This window comes from Macaca thibetana, chromosome 20 (assembly GCF_024542745.1).
Source record: "Macaca thibetana thibetana isolate TM-01 chromosome 20, ASM2454274v1, whole genome shotgun sequence".
NCBI lineage: Eukaryota > Metazoa > Chordata > Mammalia > Primates > Cercopithecidae > Macaca > Macaca thibetana.
Genome location: NC_065597.1, coordinates 10,282,380 through 10,298,500, shown reverse-complemented (window position 1 = coordinate 10,298,500; position 16,121 = coordinate 10,282,380). Strand labels below are relative to the sequence as shown.

Here is a 16,121-nt window from a genome sequence, read left to right as displayed (position 1 = left end):
GTTGGCCAGGAGGCTGGTCTCAAACTCCTGGCCTTAAGTGATCCACCTGCCCTGGCCTCCCAAAGTGTTGGGATTACAGGCATAAGCCACCATGACTGGCCTTTTTTTTTTTTTGAGACAGTCTCGCACTTTTGCGCAGGGTGGAGTGCAGTGGTGCGTTCTTGGCTCACTGCAACCTCCACTTTCCAGGTTCAAGCAATTCTCCTGCCTCAGCCCTCTGAGTCACTGGGATTACAGGTGCCCACCACCATGCCTGGCTAATTTTTGTATTTTTAGTACAGAAGAGTAGAGAAGGGGGTTTAGTAGAGAAGGGGGTTTCACCACGTTGGCCAGGCTGGTCTCGACTTCCTGACCTCAAGTGATCCACCTACCTCAGCCTCCCAAAGTGTTGAGGTCACAGGCATAAGCCATCACACCCAGCCAGAGAATTGGCTTTTTAAGGTTGAACGTTGGTGGCAAGAAGCCATCAGGAGCAGATATAGCCCTTGAACAGAGGATGGGGCTGGGTTCTTAGAGACTGGTGGAGGCTGTCTATTCCAGGCTCCACCATATGGGCTGGGACCGAGAAAGAGAGAACTGGCAGCTGAGCTGGGCAAGGACTTAGCTCTCCATTGCAGAGCACCTCTGCCCACCTGGATCCCAGAGCAATCCCTAAGCCAAGGCCTCTGCCAGGAGTCTTCCCAAGCTGTCCCCATCCCTGCCAGCCCAGTCTGACCTGCAGCAGCACAGGCTGATTATTTCTACCTGCAGTAGGCTATGCTGGAGACCAGGGGACTCAGAACTGCACCTGGCTTGGGCTCGGGTCCATTAGTCCCGGGGAGACAGGCTGCAGTGCTTGCCTGTGAAATTAAAGCAGACTGGGTTGGCCCCCTGTTCTGTATCCCAGTGGATGGATGAGCGGGGCAAGGACAGATGAAAGAATCCTGGGCGGAATTTCAGAAGACCTGGGGGTAGAGCTTTCTGGCCCTTTGATCCTGGGCAAGTCACTTAACTCCCTGAGGAGCCCCCAGTGTCCCCCATCTGGGCATGAATGAGAGCTGCTGGCAGGGTTGTCCTAAGGATTGGGTGGGCTGCCTTGTTTGTCTCGTGCGTGTGTTTACTGGGGGTGGGAAGCATGACAGTACCAGGAGTAAGAAGGCAGCCACATGTCTCGGGCAGCGTATGCACCCTGCCTCATGGAATCAGGGCTGCTGAGGAGAGGCCTGCAGGACGGGCCCGGGATGGTGGCCAGGTTCATGCGCATTTGGAACCGGCCCGCTCAGGGTCTCCTAGCAGCCCAGGCTCCGCCCCACTCCGGAGAGGCGGGAGTGGGGAGTGGAGAGTTGGGGGAGCTAACCAGAGGAGTTGATGCTTCTTCTCAACCCCGGAAAGGCGAATTTGGCATGTGAGCACCCAGATCAGCCCTTCCCAGAGGGACTGACCGTGAGGAGGCTCCCTCTCAGGGATTAGTCCCCCATTCGGAGGCCGAAGTGCTCCTGGCGCCGGGGCGGAGCTGAGCTCCAGATGTCCGGGCGCGCACAGCTGGAGGGTCACGTGGCACGGCACCGGTCCCCCTTCCTGCCAACGCTGCATTTGGCTCAGGCCCCGTCCATGGCGGCCCCTGGGACCCTGCGCTGAGCCCCGGAGGCCAGGGCGTCCGGGGCTGCGCCACTTCCGAGGGCCGAGCGTGAGTGTAGGGACCCCAGGGCCCACGTTGAGGGGATGGCAGGGGTGGAAAGGATTCGGCCTCAGCACGAGGGAGGCGGGCGGGGGAGGGGCCGAGACTCCCGTCTCCCTGCCCGGTCCTGGGTCGCAGTCCTGGGCCGAAGCGAGGCTGCCAGGGAGTTGGCTACATGGGTGAACTTCTCGTCCCTTCAGGCTGCCCGTCCCGGCGGTGCGACACGGCCGGAAGGAGAACCACGCGAAGGGCTCAACCGCCGGTCGCTGGAGCCCCCCGGGGCGTGGCCTCCCGCCCCCTCATCTGGGGAGGGCGGGGCTCCTTGCCCCCTGCCGCCGACTGCGACCCTTACAGGGGAGGGAGGGCGCAGGCCGCGCGGAGATGAGGAGGCTGCGCCTACGCAGAGACGCTTCGCTCACGCTGCTCCTCTGCGCCTCCCTGGGCCTCCTACTCTATGCGCAGCGCGACGGCGCGACCCCGACAACGAGCGCGCCGAGGGCGCGAGGGAGGGCGGCACCAAGGCCCACTCCCCCGCCCCGCGCGTTCCAGTTATCCGACGCGGGTGCAGCCCCACCGGCCTACGAAGGAGACACACCGGTGCCGCCCACGCCCACGGGACCCTTTGACTTCGCCCGCTATTTGCGCGCCAAGGACCAGCGGCGGTTTCCGCTGCTCATTAACCAACCGCACAAGTGCCGCGGCGACGGAGCACCCGGTGGCCGCCCAGACCTGCTTATTGCTGTCAAGTCAGTGGCAGAGGACTTCGAGCGGCGCCAAGCCGTGCGCCAGACGTGGGGCGCGGAGGGTCGGGTGCAGGGGGCGCTGGTGCGCCGCGTGTTCTTGCTGGGCGTGCCCAGGGGCGCAGGCTCGGGCGGGGCCGACGAAGTTGGGGAGGGCGCACGAACCCACTGGCGCGCCCTGCTGCGGGCCGAGAGCCTTGCCTATGCGGACATCCTGCTCTGGGCCTTCGACGACACCTTTTTTAACCTAACGCTCAAGGAGATCCACTTTCTAGCCTGGGCCTCAGCTTTCTGCCCCGACGTGCGCTTCGTTTTTAAGGGCGACGCCGATGTGTTCGTGAACGTGGGGAATCTCCTGGAGTTCCTGGCGTCGCGGGATCCGGCGCAAGACCTGCTTGCTGGTGACGTAATTGTGCAGGCGCGGCCAATCCGCACGCGGGCTAGCAAGTACTACATCCCTGAGGCCGTGTACGGCCTGCCCGCCTATCCGGCCTACGCGGGCGGCGGTGGCTTTGTGCTTTCCGGGGCCACGCTGCACCGCCTGGCTGGCGCCTGTGCGCAGGTCGAGCTCTTCCCCATCGACGACGTCTTTCTGGGCATGTGTCTGCAGCGCTTGCGGCTCACGCCCGAGCCTCACCCTGCTTTCCGCACCTTTGGCATCCCCCAGCCTTCAGCCGCGCCGCATCTGAGCACCTTCGACCCCTGCTTTTACCGCGAGCTGGTTGTAGTGCATGGGCTCTCGGCCGCTGACATCTGGCTTATGTGGCGCCTGCTGCACGGGCCACATGGGCCAGCCTGTGCGCATCCACAGCCTGTCGCTGCAGGCCCCTTCCAATGGGACTCCTAGCTCCCAATTACAGCCCCAAGGTCCTAACTCAGACCCAAGATGGAGCCGGTTTCCCAGGCAGATTATTGCCGTGTGTGTGGTTCTTCCCCGATCACCAGGTGCCTTTCTCCACAGGATCCCAGGGGATGGGGGTTAAGCTTGGCTCCTGGTGGTCCACCCTGCTGGAACCAGTTGAAACCCGTGTAATGGTGACCCTTTGAGCGAGCCACGGCTGGGTGGTAGATGACCATCTCTTGTCCAACAGGTCCCAGAGCAATGGACATGTCTGGTCCTCCTAGTAGCACAGAGGTGTGTTCAGGTGGGGTGGCAGGGACTCATGGAATTCTACCACACTGCTGGATTTGGAACCTCTAGGCTGACGCGGACGCATGCAGAGGCTCTCAAGGCCAGGCCCCACAGAGAGGTGGAGGGGCTCCGGCCGCCACAGCCTTCATGAACCTGGCAGGCACTCTGCCACAGCTCATCTGAAAACAGACATTGTGCTTCTCACAACCTCTCCTGGGCCCAGGTGTGGCCGAGCACCAGGGATGGAGCCACACATAAGGGACAAATGAGTGCACGGTCCTACCTAGTCTTCCCCCACCTCCTGAACCCACACAACAATGCCAGTCTCCCACTGGAGGCTGTATCCCCTCAGAGGAGCCAAGGAATGTCTTCCCCTGAGACGCCACCACTATTAATTTCCCATATTCTTCACCCCCTTGCTCAAAAAACCAATACCCACACTTAGTACAAACATCCCAGCAACAGCACATGGCAGGCCATTGCTGAGGACACAGGTGCTTTATTGGAGAGGGGATGTGGGCACGGGATAAGGAAGGTTCCCACATTCCAGGAGGATGGGAACAGTTCTGGCTGCCCCTGACAGTGGGGGATATGCAAGGGGCTCTGGCCAGGCCACAGTCCAAATGGGAAGACACCAGTCAGTCACAAAGTCATGGGAGCGCCACACAAACCTGGCTATAAGGCCCAGGAACCATATAGGAGCCTGAGGCAGGTCCCCTGCACATTCATCATTAAACTATACAGGATGAGGCTGTACATGAGTTAATTACAAAAGAGTCATATTTACAAAAATCTGTACACACATTTGAAAAACTCACAAAATTGTCATCTATGTATCACAAGTTGCTAGACCAAAATATTAAAAATGGGATAAAATTATACATTTCTCTTCTCAATTCTTTTCAAAAGGATTAATATTTTTAAAGCACATATATGCTACTTTCCATTAGCAAGACCCATGAAAGGACTGAGCAGCCCAGCCTTCCTTGAGCCCCCAGAGGCTTTGAGCCATGAAATGGCTCAGCCAGGGGCCAGTGCCCAGGGTTGGGGCAGGGAGCCAGCCCACAGTGCAGAACAGAATGCTGAAACACAACAGAAGTAGGAAGATGTCTTTGGCTAAAACTTTGGCATTAAATAAAAGAGGCAAACAGCATGGAAACATGCAGCCCTGCCAGCCAGGTTGGGGCAGAGCAGGGGCACAGGCAATCTTGAAAGCTGACTCCAACAGGGGTGAGAACCAGGCCTGGGCACGTACCTGGATGGTAGAAAGCTGTGTTTCAACCAGTTTGGTGTGCCCAGGCAGGGAGCACGTGCAAGAAAGGAACAGGGAAGGGCAGGTGGGTCACCCTGGCCACAGCCAGCTCATCAAGTAACTAAAGTGGATGTAGTGCAAATGTTGCAACCAAGTACTACGGACACGCTACCTGCTTGCCTTAAGGGTCATGTGGCAATGTGGGGCCAAAGGCAGGACTTTGTCCTTATCCTGGGTGCCTATGTCCTCAGTCACAGAAAGAGCCCCAAGTCTTCCCAACGTGCATGGGACAAGGGTTGACGTGTCCTGCCTCCTTGCTTGTTTGTTGAGAGCTCCTGGGTCCAGGAATCAAGGCTCAAACTTTGTGCTTCTCTTTGCAGTCTGTGTCCCCTGCTGGCACCAGCAGGCCAAGGATGGACAGAGGAATATCTGGGCCACTCAGCCTATGGCAGAGCATGCAGCCTGAGCCCAACCTCAGAACATCACAACAGCCCTTCAACACTGGCCAGGTGTCCAAGAAAACCCACAGGGTGGTACAGAGGCCCACTGAGCAGGATGTGATGCACAGTTCCACGGGACAGAGGGGCATAGGTGGGGATGTCCCTAGGAGAGCTCCGCTGTTCTCAGGTGGCTACCAGGCCTAGGGGGGCCATACAGGGTCACCGAGGCAATGTGGTTGTTCTGCATGACCTGGTGTGAGAAGAGGACAGTGGGTCAAGGGGGAGGGGTAGAGGGATGTAGGCAGATCCTGTGCATGAGGGCTGGAGGTTGTGTGACACACCTGTACCTAAGGGCTAGGCTTCCCAACTCCTCAACCTCCCCTGGTTGCTAAGGGCCCCTCTCTACTTGAGATCTGCCTATTTCTCAATGGTTATACGCAGCCTTTACCAGGGTCATGTGTCCAGTCCTTCTGGAACTGTTGGTGTCTGCTGGAGATACCGCATCCACAGGGAAAACAAGGGCAGCTCACTGTTCTCCCAAGTCAGTGGGGCCTCCAGAGCCACTCACTCCCCTACAATGCATTCGTTCACATGCCACTGGAGGGCCCCCAACACCCTCAGGTGGACCCCACTTTCCCTGTGGTTCCCTTCCCTGCTATACTCATGTTTTCAGATAGAAACTTGGGATTCATTACCTCCCATCTTATTGGATACAGACCACTGCTTTGGCCTCTGTGACCCCAGATTTCTCAACATCATTTTTGAACCTTCACTGCTAAGTGTGGGGAGGTCAGACATGCAGCAGACAGGGTTGCTGGAGAAGGATGAATCTGCCCACTATGGCAGTTAGGCCCTCCCCAGTTTCACTCCATCATTCACCTGGCTCTGCCATGACCAGCAACCCCCTAGGCAGTTTATTTCTAGGGCTTCCACAGCTTACCTCAAAGATCATTCGCTGAAGACCAAAACAGAATGTGGAACCAAATGGGTTGGTGTTGTTTGGGGAGGAAGACCTGAGGCCAGAGAATTCAGAATTAGAGGGGCAGACAGAGGCCACAGCCTTGAAACAAGGGATCCAGTGTTTTCTGGGGTGTGGGATACTGGCCAGTAGTCTCATGGCTGTGAGTGTATGTCTGTTTCCCACACAGGCCTGCAAGGTCCTAGGGGTAGGGATGGCCTCACTCAACTCAGAATCGTACATACAGAACCCAACAGGGCACAAAAAGTTACTGTGGAACTAGACTAGGGTGGTGAGGAGTCAAGAGGGCTCTCTTGAGTCAGAGAATCTCAGGCAGCATGGCAACCAGGAATGGGGCTGTGGACGTCAGCAGGCAGCAGCTTTGATGGGAAAAAGACAGCCCAGGCCAGCCAGCCAAGCCCTCCTTCCTTATGAATTCATAACTAAAGGTGAGAAGGCCCCCTACCTGGAGGTAGGGTTGGGAGACGGGAGCTACCCATGGGGACAGCCTCTCTAGCACAGGTGAACACAGAGAACAGTTGACTCACTCTTAATGTGGAATGGGGCAGGAATTATGCTTGTGGCAACACCAGAAACTTCTGTAATTTTTTTTTTTTTTTTGAGATGGAGTCTTGCTCTTTCGCCCAGGCTGGACTGCAGTGCTGCTATTTCGGCTCACTGCAAGCTCCGCCTCCTGGGTTCAGGCCATTCTCCTGCCTCAGCTTCCTGAGTAGCTGGGACCACAGGCGCCCGCCACCACGCCCGGCTAATTTTTTGTATTTTCAGTAGAGACGGGGTTTCACCGTGTTAGCCAGGATGGTCTCAATCTCCTGACCTCGTGATCCGCCCGCCTCGGCCTCCCAAAGTGCTGGGATTAGAGGCGTGAGCCACCGCACCTGGGCAACTTCTGTAATTTTTAAGCAACATCCACTGTGCCAGGCTTCCCTGGACTTTCTGGGCTCTGAGGAGTCAGGTGGGATGGCCAGGGACATCAAACTCCCGCTCACCTGTGCAGAACAACAGGCTTCTCCACAGGGTGGCCCAGGAGCTCCTGGATGTTGTCCCACTGCAAGAGGGACAGAGGGGAGCAGGGGTTAGTAGGGACATGAACGTGCCTGTGACCAATGGCTGGCCTAGAGGACACAGCCCCATGCTGCCTGCAGGTTCATGTCCACCTCATTCTCAGGCTGTGCCAGGTAGGAAGATAGGTGCTCACCTTGCTGTAGGTCGTGCATGTTTCTGTCTGACCGTCTGCGTTTTCTGAAAGGAGAAGACAGCAGGGCAGATTGGTAGCTGGCCCAGCCTACCTGTGGCCCCAGCCCTAGGCAGGATCCAGACCTGGTGTCCCTTTGCACTAGGGTTGGAGTACATGGGGAGGACTAACAGGCTGTTTTGGAGTTCCAGGGTGGAAGAGGATGGAGGGGTGAAGGGAGGTCAGTCAGGTGTGAGCTACACCAACTGCCAGTGGGTGGCAGGCAACAAGGATAGGCTGGGGGCCCCTGGATGATCATCTGTAGATAAGAAACTCCCCCCTCCACAGGCCAGCAATCCCACAGTCAAAGGAAAAGGCCTCAAGGGCCTCTAGGAGACTCAGACCAAGAACACTGCAGCCCCCAGAACAATGAGTGCACCCCAGAGGAACTGAGGCCATGGGCAGAGGCTCTACACGCCCAACTACTGCTTCGATCTTTCTCCCTTCTCATAGTGGAAAACAGACTCTAAAACCCCTCCCTTACCCTGAGAGCTTTCACTACTCACCTTTCTTTATGGCTAGTGGGATCTTGAACTCACAGCGATGATAACTAGAGAGAAGGCAGATGGGTAAAGGCTAGGCCTCCTAGAAGGCCTGGCCACTCCCATATTCCAACCCCATACCCCAGGAGAAACAGAACCAAACACACCTGCCCAAAGACCTGGCTCTGAGCCCCTGACAGTGTTCACTGAGAGAGGCCAGATTTAGGCATGGAAGTCAAACAGAAAAGATCTTGGCCCTGGGCTCTGGAGAGCCTATGACCTTGGATAAGACATCAAGCTTTCTGAACCGATTTCCCTATTTATAAAATGGGTTCAAATAGAGAGATATAAGGCACTGGACCCTGTGCCAGGAACACAGCAAGCACTCAGGAAATTCACTTCCCATGAAACAGCAAGAATTCAGATGTAGATAAATTAGTGAACACCCAAAGCCACAAGCTCTTTCCTGGGGTTTTCAGTCCAAAACTCAACTTTACAGAGGGGAAGGTACAGACAGGTGTACTCACATGTTGAAATTATAATGCCCAGGGTAATTGGTGTGTAGAACAAACTTCTTCACTTTGTGTGTATTCGCATCAAAGAGGATGTCCTGGAATAGAAAACAAGGGTACTCAAGGAGGGAATGTTACTGAGGCAGGGCAGAGGCCTTTCCAAGGGCATGCCCAACTTGGGACATCCACTCCACTCCACAGTGAGAATGCCTGCAGGCATCACCTTTCTTCCAGACAACAGTCCAGGGGACAGGCCAACCAGCTTTTAGACATTTTCTTTTCTTTTTTTTTTTTAGACAGAGTCTCACTGTATCACCGAGGCTGGAGTGCAGTGGCACCGTGTCAACTCACTGCAACCTCCGTCTCCTGGGTTCAAGCAATTCTCCTGCCTCAGCCTCCCGAGGAGCTGGGATTACAGGTGCTCACCACCACGCCTAGCTAGTTTTTTTTTTTTAATTTTTTATTTTTAGTAGAGACGGGGTTTCACCATGTTGACCAGGCTAATGAAGTGGGGACCCAACCATCTACAGACCTGACAGGCACAGGGGCTGCAGCTACCAGTTCTTAGGAACAAAAACGTAAGGGAGATCCTTCCTGCCAATGGCACCTGATAAAAAAAAATCTAACTGAGAGCAGATTTTGGCTCTAAGGCTACCAAGAAGATTGAGAGTCACCTCTTTTTTTTTTTTTTTGAGACGGAGTCTCACCTCTGTCGCCCAGGCTGGAGTGCAGTGGCACGATGTTGGCTCACTGAAACCTCTGCCTCCTGGGTTCAAGCGATTCTCCTGCCTCAGCCTCCCCAGTAGCTGAGAATACAGGCGCACACTACCATGTCCGGCTAGTTTTTGTAATTTTAGTGGAGATGGGGGTTTCACCATATTGGTCAGGCTGGTCTCGAACTCCTGACCTCAGGTGATCCACCCACCTTGGCCTCACAAAGTGCTGGGATTACAGGCGTGAGCCACCATGCTGGCCAAGTCACCTGGTTCTTGGCTCAAGGCCACCTGACTATTCTGAATTCCACGATCCATCAGATCCTCCTGGCTTCCATTACACACTCTGTGGGAGTCAGCAACTCCAGGAACTGAAGTTAGAGCCTGACCTCTTTCCAGGACTTGGACCTGGATTTGATGCCACCCAGTGAATACTTCCCTCCTATCCCCTACCCTTCCCAGCTTCATATCTATCTAACTGCTTGGGCCTGTGACCTCAGGGTCACCTCTGACTCTACCCCCGTACCCACAGCCAACTAAGTCCTACTGTGGCCAGTCCCTTCTCTCCATCTTCCCTGTCACCTATTGATGGCAGCAATGGCCCATCTGGAGCGGCCGCTGTGAGGATGCTGACTGCAGCAGAAGTGTGGCCAGGACCTGTTTTCCCATAGAACTGTGCAGAGTCTGTGGGAACTGGGAACAGGTGAGAGCCCTGCCCTCTACTGAGTTGGCAGGGCAGGAGCCCATGCTCCTCGGTGTAACTGCAGCCTCCCAGCTGCAACTCCAGACCCTGGCATCCCTGCACTCTCAGGACCCCAGAAGGCCCCTTGCCCTGGCAGGCTTGACAGTGTCTGCTTCTACTCCCTAGCCTCTCCCCACTCCCGGTGCCTGCTCTGGGGAGGAGCAAAGTTGTGGCTCAGCCCAGGCGCTGTCGCAACCTGGCTGGGAGTACACACGCTCAGGGGGGCACTGACACACACTAGCCCCCTGCTGCCTCGGCATGCACAGCATGGGCACCATGGATAGCATGTTGATGGCGGTAGGAAGCAGAAGGGCTCCTGGGCAGAAAGGGCTGGGTCCCAGGTGAAACCCCACCTTTAAGCCAGGGATGGCCTAAGGCCTGGGGGCCGGGCTGCCAGCTCTGGGTAGAATCTGTGGGTGGAGTGAGAATTTATGGTGCTTTTTGCGGGCCTGCTCATGGACCAATCAGCAAGCACTTCCTCCCTTCTGAGCCCATAAAAACCCCGGATTCAGCCAGACTTGGACAGACGTCAAGACTACCAGCTGTGGGAAGGAGCTACCCACTTCAGGTCTCCTTGACTCCTCAGGACAACCTGCCTACAGAAAGAAGCTACCCACTATGGGTATTCTCTCTGCTGAGAGCTGGACACTCATAAGGACGACCTGCCTGTGGAAAGGAGCTGCCCACTATGGGTCTCCTCTGAACTGTTCTGTTGCTCAATAAAGCTCCTCTCCTTTTTGCTTACCCTCCAGCTGTTTGCATACCTCAATCTTCCTGGACGCAGGACAAGAACTTGGGACCCACTGAATGGTGGGACTGAAAGAAGTGTAACATAAATAGGGCTGAAATGCCCTGCCCTGCTTTCCCCATTGCGAGCAACAAGAAGAGCTGCAGCCCTTCAGGAAGCCCAGACCTAGGAGCTCCCCGAGCCAGAGCTGTGACACCCTGTTTGGGGCTCTGTGGTTCCTGGTGTCTCCAAGCTTCCGGGTGTCACTGCGTTCTCCTTGTCCAGACACAGGTGCCAGCAATGGAAGCTGCTTGCAGTACATGTGATCTAGCCTTACCCTTACATGGAGCCGGTGCCTATGCTGGCGCCTGGAGCCGCTCGCCCCACCACAGCAGTCAGTGTGCCTGGCTGGGCGCAGTGGCCGGACGCCACATTCACTCGCTCACACCCCTTGCCATTCCATGCCTGGTTTGCCCTTGGCAGGCATGGGATCCAGGGCGGTAGCATGAGCCAAGCGCAACCTGCCAGGCTGAGTGAGCGGAATGAGCCCAGTGGGACCAAGCAAAAATTGGGGCAAAAGCGCCACCGGCCACAGAAGTTTCCAGCTGGAAAAGCAACACCCTAAAGTTCTCGAGATACTATCATCACTGGCCCTTGAACCAGAGGTCCAGCTGCAACAGCACTGTTCCCTCCTGCCGCCATCCTACTCTCAGGAGTTCATGACCCGACAGCAGCTACACTACTACTCTTGGCTCCTGTGTTTGGTCTTTCCCACTTGGACAGACTCAGTCTCTCCTCACTCCCTCTCTGGAATCTACTCTTTGCTGCCTCAGGACCTCAGACCCTAGAAAACTCAAAGGTTACAAGACCCATGGTCCAGGCCAGCCCTGCCCTCTGAGATGTTTCCTGCTGAAACACTGTTTACACAATCATTTCTCATGTCTGCATCTTACCCACCAGCTGGGCTGTCCGCACTGGCCAGCTACCAGCTACATCCAGCTCCCTGGGTCCAGAGCACAGGGATACAGCAATGCCTCTGGGGTGTCCTCTAAAAATATACAAGCACACCTCACACGTCTCCAAGCCTTTTCAGTCTCCATTTTGTGACTCAAGAAGAGGGTCCTATGCTTTACAAAAGGGCAGTTCCCCAAACAGCTTAATCTGAATGATTTCCAAGGCCTCCATCTGTGGAACGTATTTCTCTCAGAAAAGAAGTCAGTATGTACCAGGGAACCTAGCGTTCCTGAGCAATCCTGGTTGCGGGAAAGGTCTACTTTGGAGTACCAGAGCCTATGCAAAACAACCCTGGGCAAAGCCAGCTGGCACTAGGTTCTCCAATGCCCATGGTTCCAGCTGCATGTGGACACACAAATCTGCAAAAGTGCACTGTCCACACCAATAGAAATGAAGGGCTTCTCTGAGGAATCACAACTTACCACTCCAAGAGTGAAGTAGTTAAAAAAGTAGTCATTGCACTTCGATGGAACTTGTTTATGAGGGGAAGGAGAATGAATTTTCATCTGTAGGGAAAAAATAACCATAAATTAAAATCCATCCCTCTAATATAGTTCTGGATTAACATAAAGTCTACAAATTGTGTTCCATGAGTAACATTAAGCTGCGGTACAAGCAAGAGTGTGGGGAGTCTCAGCTCCTGGTGCTGACCAGTCTAGGAGGAGAGGGGGCCAGCTGTCATTGATTATGGACTGCCTTGGTCTCCAAGGAAAGGTAGGCACTATGGAGAGGGACAGAGTCAGGGTAATTAGACTACAGGGGTTAGAAAACAGTTTTCAATTTACTTTACCATTAGCTTTAATTAGAACAACTTCTATGGGAAAATAGCAAACAGTTTACTTTGGTGTTGATTTAAAAAAAGAGGGAGAGAGACTGCAACATAATTCCCCTACCTTGTCTTCTGATTTATAGAAGACTTTGTGTGGAGAGCCAAGCATGCTAAGAACATCTTGGCAGGAATCACCAAAATACACTGAACGTTCAAATACCCGCATCTTGGCATCTGCTAATAGGCCAGGTCCACAACCTGCAAAAAACAAGAGAGAGGTTGTCAGGTTATGGTTAGGACCAGAGACCCTCTCTGGGGGCCCCAGAGAAGCTACTGGCTTCATGCTACATTATTAGGTCTGGCAAGGGGCAAGACTGCATGTAAGCAGAAACATCAGGTCACCAGGGCTTAAGACTGTACAAGAGATCACTATCTATTCAAAATAATGCCAGGGACTTATTCAATCCTCCACATGTGACATGAAGCTCTGAAGACTTCATTCACTTATTCATTCACTAACTATTTTATTGCCTACCATGTGCTAGGACATTGTGCTAGATGTTGAAGAAACAAAAGTGAACAAAAGCAGTGCAGTTTCTGACCAGACATGGTGGCTCACTCCTGTAATCCCAGCACTTTGGGAGGCCAAGGTGGATGGATTGTTTGAGCTCAGAGTTCGACACCAGCCTGGGCAACATGGTGATACCCTGTCTCTACAAAAACATACAAGAATTAGCTGGGCATGGTGTTGGGTGTCTGTAGTCCCAGCTACTTGGGAGGCTGAGGTGGGAGGATCACTTGAGCCCGGGATGCAGAGGTTGCAGTGAGCCAAGATCACACCACTGCACGCTAGCCTGGGTAACAGAGACAGTCTCAAAAAAAAAAAAAAAAAAAGGCAGTGCTGTTTCTTCCCCATAAGCTCCATCACTGGAGCTTATGTGTGCTAGAGAAGACCTTAATCAGATCATCACACAACTATGGTAAGATGCAAAGATTTATGTTAAGAGGTACTTCTTGGCTGGGTGCGGTGGCTTCTGCCTATAATCCCAGCACTTTGGGAGGTCAAGCGGGGTGGATTGCTTGAGCTCAGGCATTCAAGACCAGCCTGGGCAACATGGTGAAACCCCGGCTCTACAAAATATAATACAAAAATTAGCTAGGCGTGGTGGCACATTCCTGCAGTCCTAGCTACTTGGGAGGCTAAGGTGGGAGGATCACTTGAGCACCGGAGGCAGAGACTGCAGTGAGCTAAGATCACACCACTGCATTCCAGCCTGGGTGACAGAGTGAGACACTGTCTTTAAAAAAAAAACAAAAGAGGCCGGGCGCGGTGGCTCAAGCCTGTAATCCCAGCACTTTGGGAGGCCGAGACGGGCGGATCACAAGGTCAGGAGATCGAGACTGTCCTGGCTAACACGGTGAAACCCCGTCTCTACTAAAAAATACAAAAAACTAGCCGGGCGAGGTGGTGGGCGCCTGTAGTCCCAGCTACTCGGGAGGCTGAGGCAGGAGAATGGCGTGAACCCGGGAGGTGGAGCTTGCAGTGAGCTGAGATCCGGCCACTGCGCTCCAGCCTGGGCGACAGAGCGAGACTCCGTCTCAAAAAAAAAAAAAAAAAAAAAAGAAAAGAAAAGAAAAAGAAAAAAAAGATACAAAAGTACTCTCAATGGTAACCCCTAATAGAGACACTGAACCTCTAAGACTGCTCTATCAACAAGTAGAGTGAAGCATGCATTACTTGACTCCCTAATTCTACAAAAACACCTGACAGAGCCCTCCAACCCAGACAAGAGCCATTATCACTCAAAAGGGACAAACGAGCTAAGTAGAGGAATAAAAGACCTTCTGATTTGCCAAAAGTTTATACTTTGGGAAGAATCTTTAAGCTCTGACTTTTTCTAATACAACATTTCAGAAATGATTACAGTTAATGACACACACACAAACATACAGATGTAGAAGTGGTTGTAGCACAGTAATAGACACACCAACAGTAAACATTTCCCCATTTTGTGGAGGGGGAGACAAGGCGTTTTGCTCCCAGCCCCCAGCAAAAAAAAAAAGGAAGCAAAGAATCTGAGAAGGATTGTAATTCCTGGTGCCATGATAATCACTGACACCATCTCACTCAGCACAAGGCTTTACAGTTGTCAAAGTTCTCTCATGTGTAACAATCCATTTGCTATATACAGAAGGTTTAGAGAACCCAAATCTGAAATAACTAGGTACTGAGTTCAACTAACCCAAGAATCTCTATTCTCAGCAAGTATACACTGAGGGGCAAATAAAGGCTTAGGCAAGCCTGGGTGACCTATAGAACCCACCAAAAGTCCTGTCAAGCTGGACTGTGGGCCCAAAGTATCCAGTGGCCTAACACATTTCTTCAGGTGCCAGATACGTGTGGATGACAGATGGGGGCTGCAGGGAAGGAACCCTTTACAGGTGAGTCTTCTCTTTTGTCTCCCTCTGCTTGAAGTATATCTAGGTAGAATTACCCCCAGTTTCAGGCTACTTTTTAGATTGTGATTCCCCAGAGTGTATCTTTCTACAAATTATTGTGGAGACCCAGATGGCTGAACTGACTCCCTGCCTTAAAACCATCACTGCAGCCATATTCCATAAGGAAGGATATGAGAAATGAGTGGGTCAAGAAACTTGTGCTTGCCACAGGAAACTCTCAGTGAAGACGATAACCCTCTGAGGCCCTGACTTAACAAATCGTTTGCCCTGCTGACAGTGTAAGCAGTGAGCAGTGTGACTGCTGGGAATGTGCTATACAAGGTGGCAGACATAATTGGCTGGGAGTCCACCCTTAACAGGCTCTTCCTGCTGTCATCTGGGATGATTAATGACCCTGGTCCTTGACCACCCTGCTGTTTCAAGCAGTGATCCTCTTGGGCAAAAACATACTAAATCACTTGACCTTGCTGTCACATCTCAATTCTCTCAAAAACCATGGCTCATGCTGGGCGCGGTGGCTCACACCTGTAATCCCAGCACTTTGGGAGGCTGAGGCGGACAGATCACTTGATGTCAGGAGTTTGAAACTAGCCTGGTCAATATGGTGCAACCCCATCTCTACTAAAAATACAGAAATTAGCCTGGCGTGGTGGTACACGTCTGTAATCCCAGATACTTGGGAGGCTGAGGCATGAGAATTGCTTGAACCCAGAAGGTAGAGGTTGCAGTGAGCTGAGATCGTGCCACTGCACTCTAGCCTCAAAAAATAACAACGACAACAACAAAAAACCCCAAAACCACAGCTCAAGTGTGATACTCCTTTAAGTAGCTGTTCTGTCTTGGCTAGAAAATCACATTTTAAGAAATTCTTAACCTGGAGGTTGTGAACTATCTAATCATTCACAGAAGTGGGCTCAGAGTTTATATACCAGATTATTAATAATTAAGACCCATTTGGGAGGCTGAGGTGGGAGGACCACTTAAGGCTAGGAGTTTGAGACCAGCCTGGGCAACAGAGGGAGACTACATGTCTACAAAAAAATAGAATTAACTGAGTGTGGTGGTGATGTGCACCTGTAGTCCCAGTTTCTTTGGAGGCTGAGGCAGGAGGATTCCTTGTACCCAGGAGTTAAAGGCTGCACTTAGCTATGATGGTGCCACCGCATTCCAGCTTGGGTGACAGCGGGAGACCATGTCTCAAATAAAGAAAAAAGCAGCAAAAAAACCCCCCAAAAAAACAAAAAAGAACAATGCCTCAGGATGCAGGAAAA

At 53.2% G+C, this 16,121-nt stretch overlaps 2 protein-coding genes and 1 long non-coding RNA gene across 4 annotated transcripts in view; 2 read left to right on the top strand and 1 right to left on the bottom strand.

The window, feature by feature from the left end:
- The first annotated feature begins 1,320 nt into the window (after positions 1–1,320).
- B3GNT9 (UDP-GlcNAc:betaGal beta-1,3-N-acetylglucosaminyltransferase 9) lies at positions 1,321–4,408 on the top strand. The gene is made up of 2 exons (XM_050774952.1): positions 1,321–1,666; positions 1,858–4,408. Exon 2 carries the CDS (start codon positions 2,039–2,041, stop codon positions 3,242–3,244), a length of 1,206 nt encoding a protein of 401 aa, XP_050630909.1. The 5' UTR covers positions 1,321–1,666; positions 1,858–2,038; the 3' UTR covers positions 3,245–4,408.
- Positions 3,970–16,121, bottom strand: part of PHAF1 (phagosome assembly factor 1) — a 37,062-nt gene continuing 24,910 nt past the window's right edge. For both annotated transcript variants that reach the window (XM_050774950.1, XM_050774949.1), the window contains 8 exons: positions 12,515–12,648; positions 12,044–12,127; positions 8,441–8,523; positions 7,938–7,981; positions 7,396–7,439; positions 7,187–7,245; positions 6,162–6,234; positions 3,970–5,471 (listed from right to left, as the gene is read on the bottom strand). In XM_050774950.1, coding sequence (XP_050630907.1) covers positions 5,385–5,471; positions 6,162–6,234; positions 7,187–7,245; positions 7,396–7,439; positions 7,938–7,981; positions 8,441–8,523; positions 12,044–12,127; positions 12,515–12,648 — 608 coding nt within the window. In that variant the 3' untranslated portion in view covers positions 3,970–5,384. The remainder of the gene's footprint in view (positions 5,472–6,161; positions 6,235–7,186; positions 7,246–7,395; positions 7,440–7,937; positions 7,982–8,440; positions 8,524–12,043; positions 12,128–12,514; positions 12,649–16,121) is intronic.
- LOC126945044 (uncharacterized) lies at positions 8,727–10,629 on the top strand. Its single transcript, XR_007722278.1, has 2 exons — positions 8,727–8,843; positions 9,671–10,629. It is a non-coding gene; the product is annotated as an uncharacterized LOC126945044 (long non-coding RNA).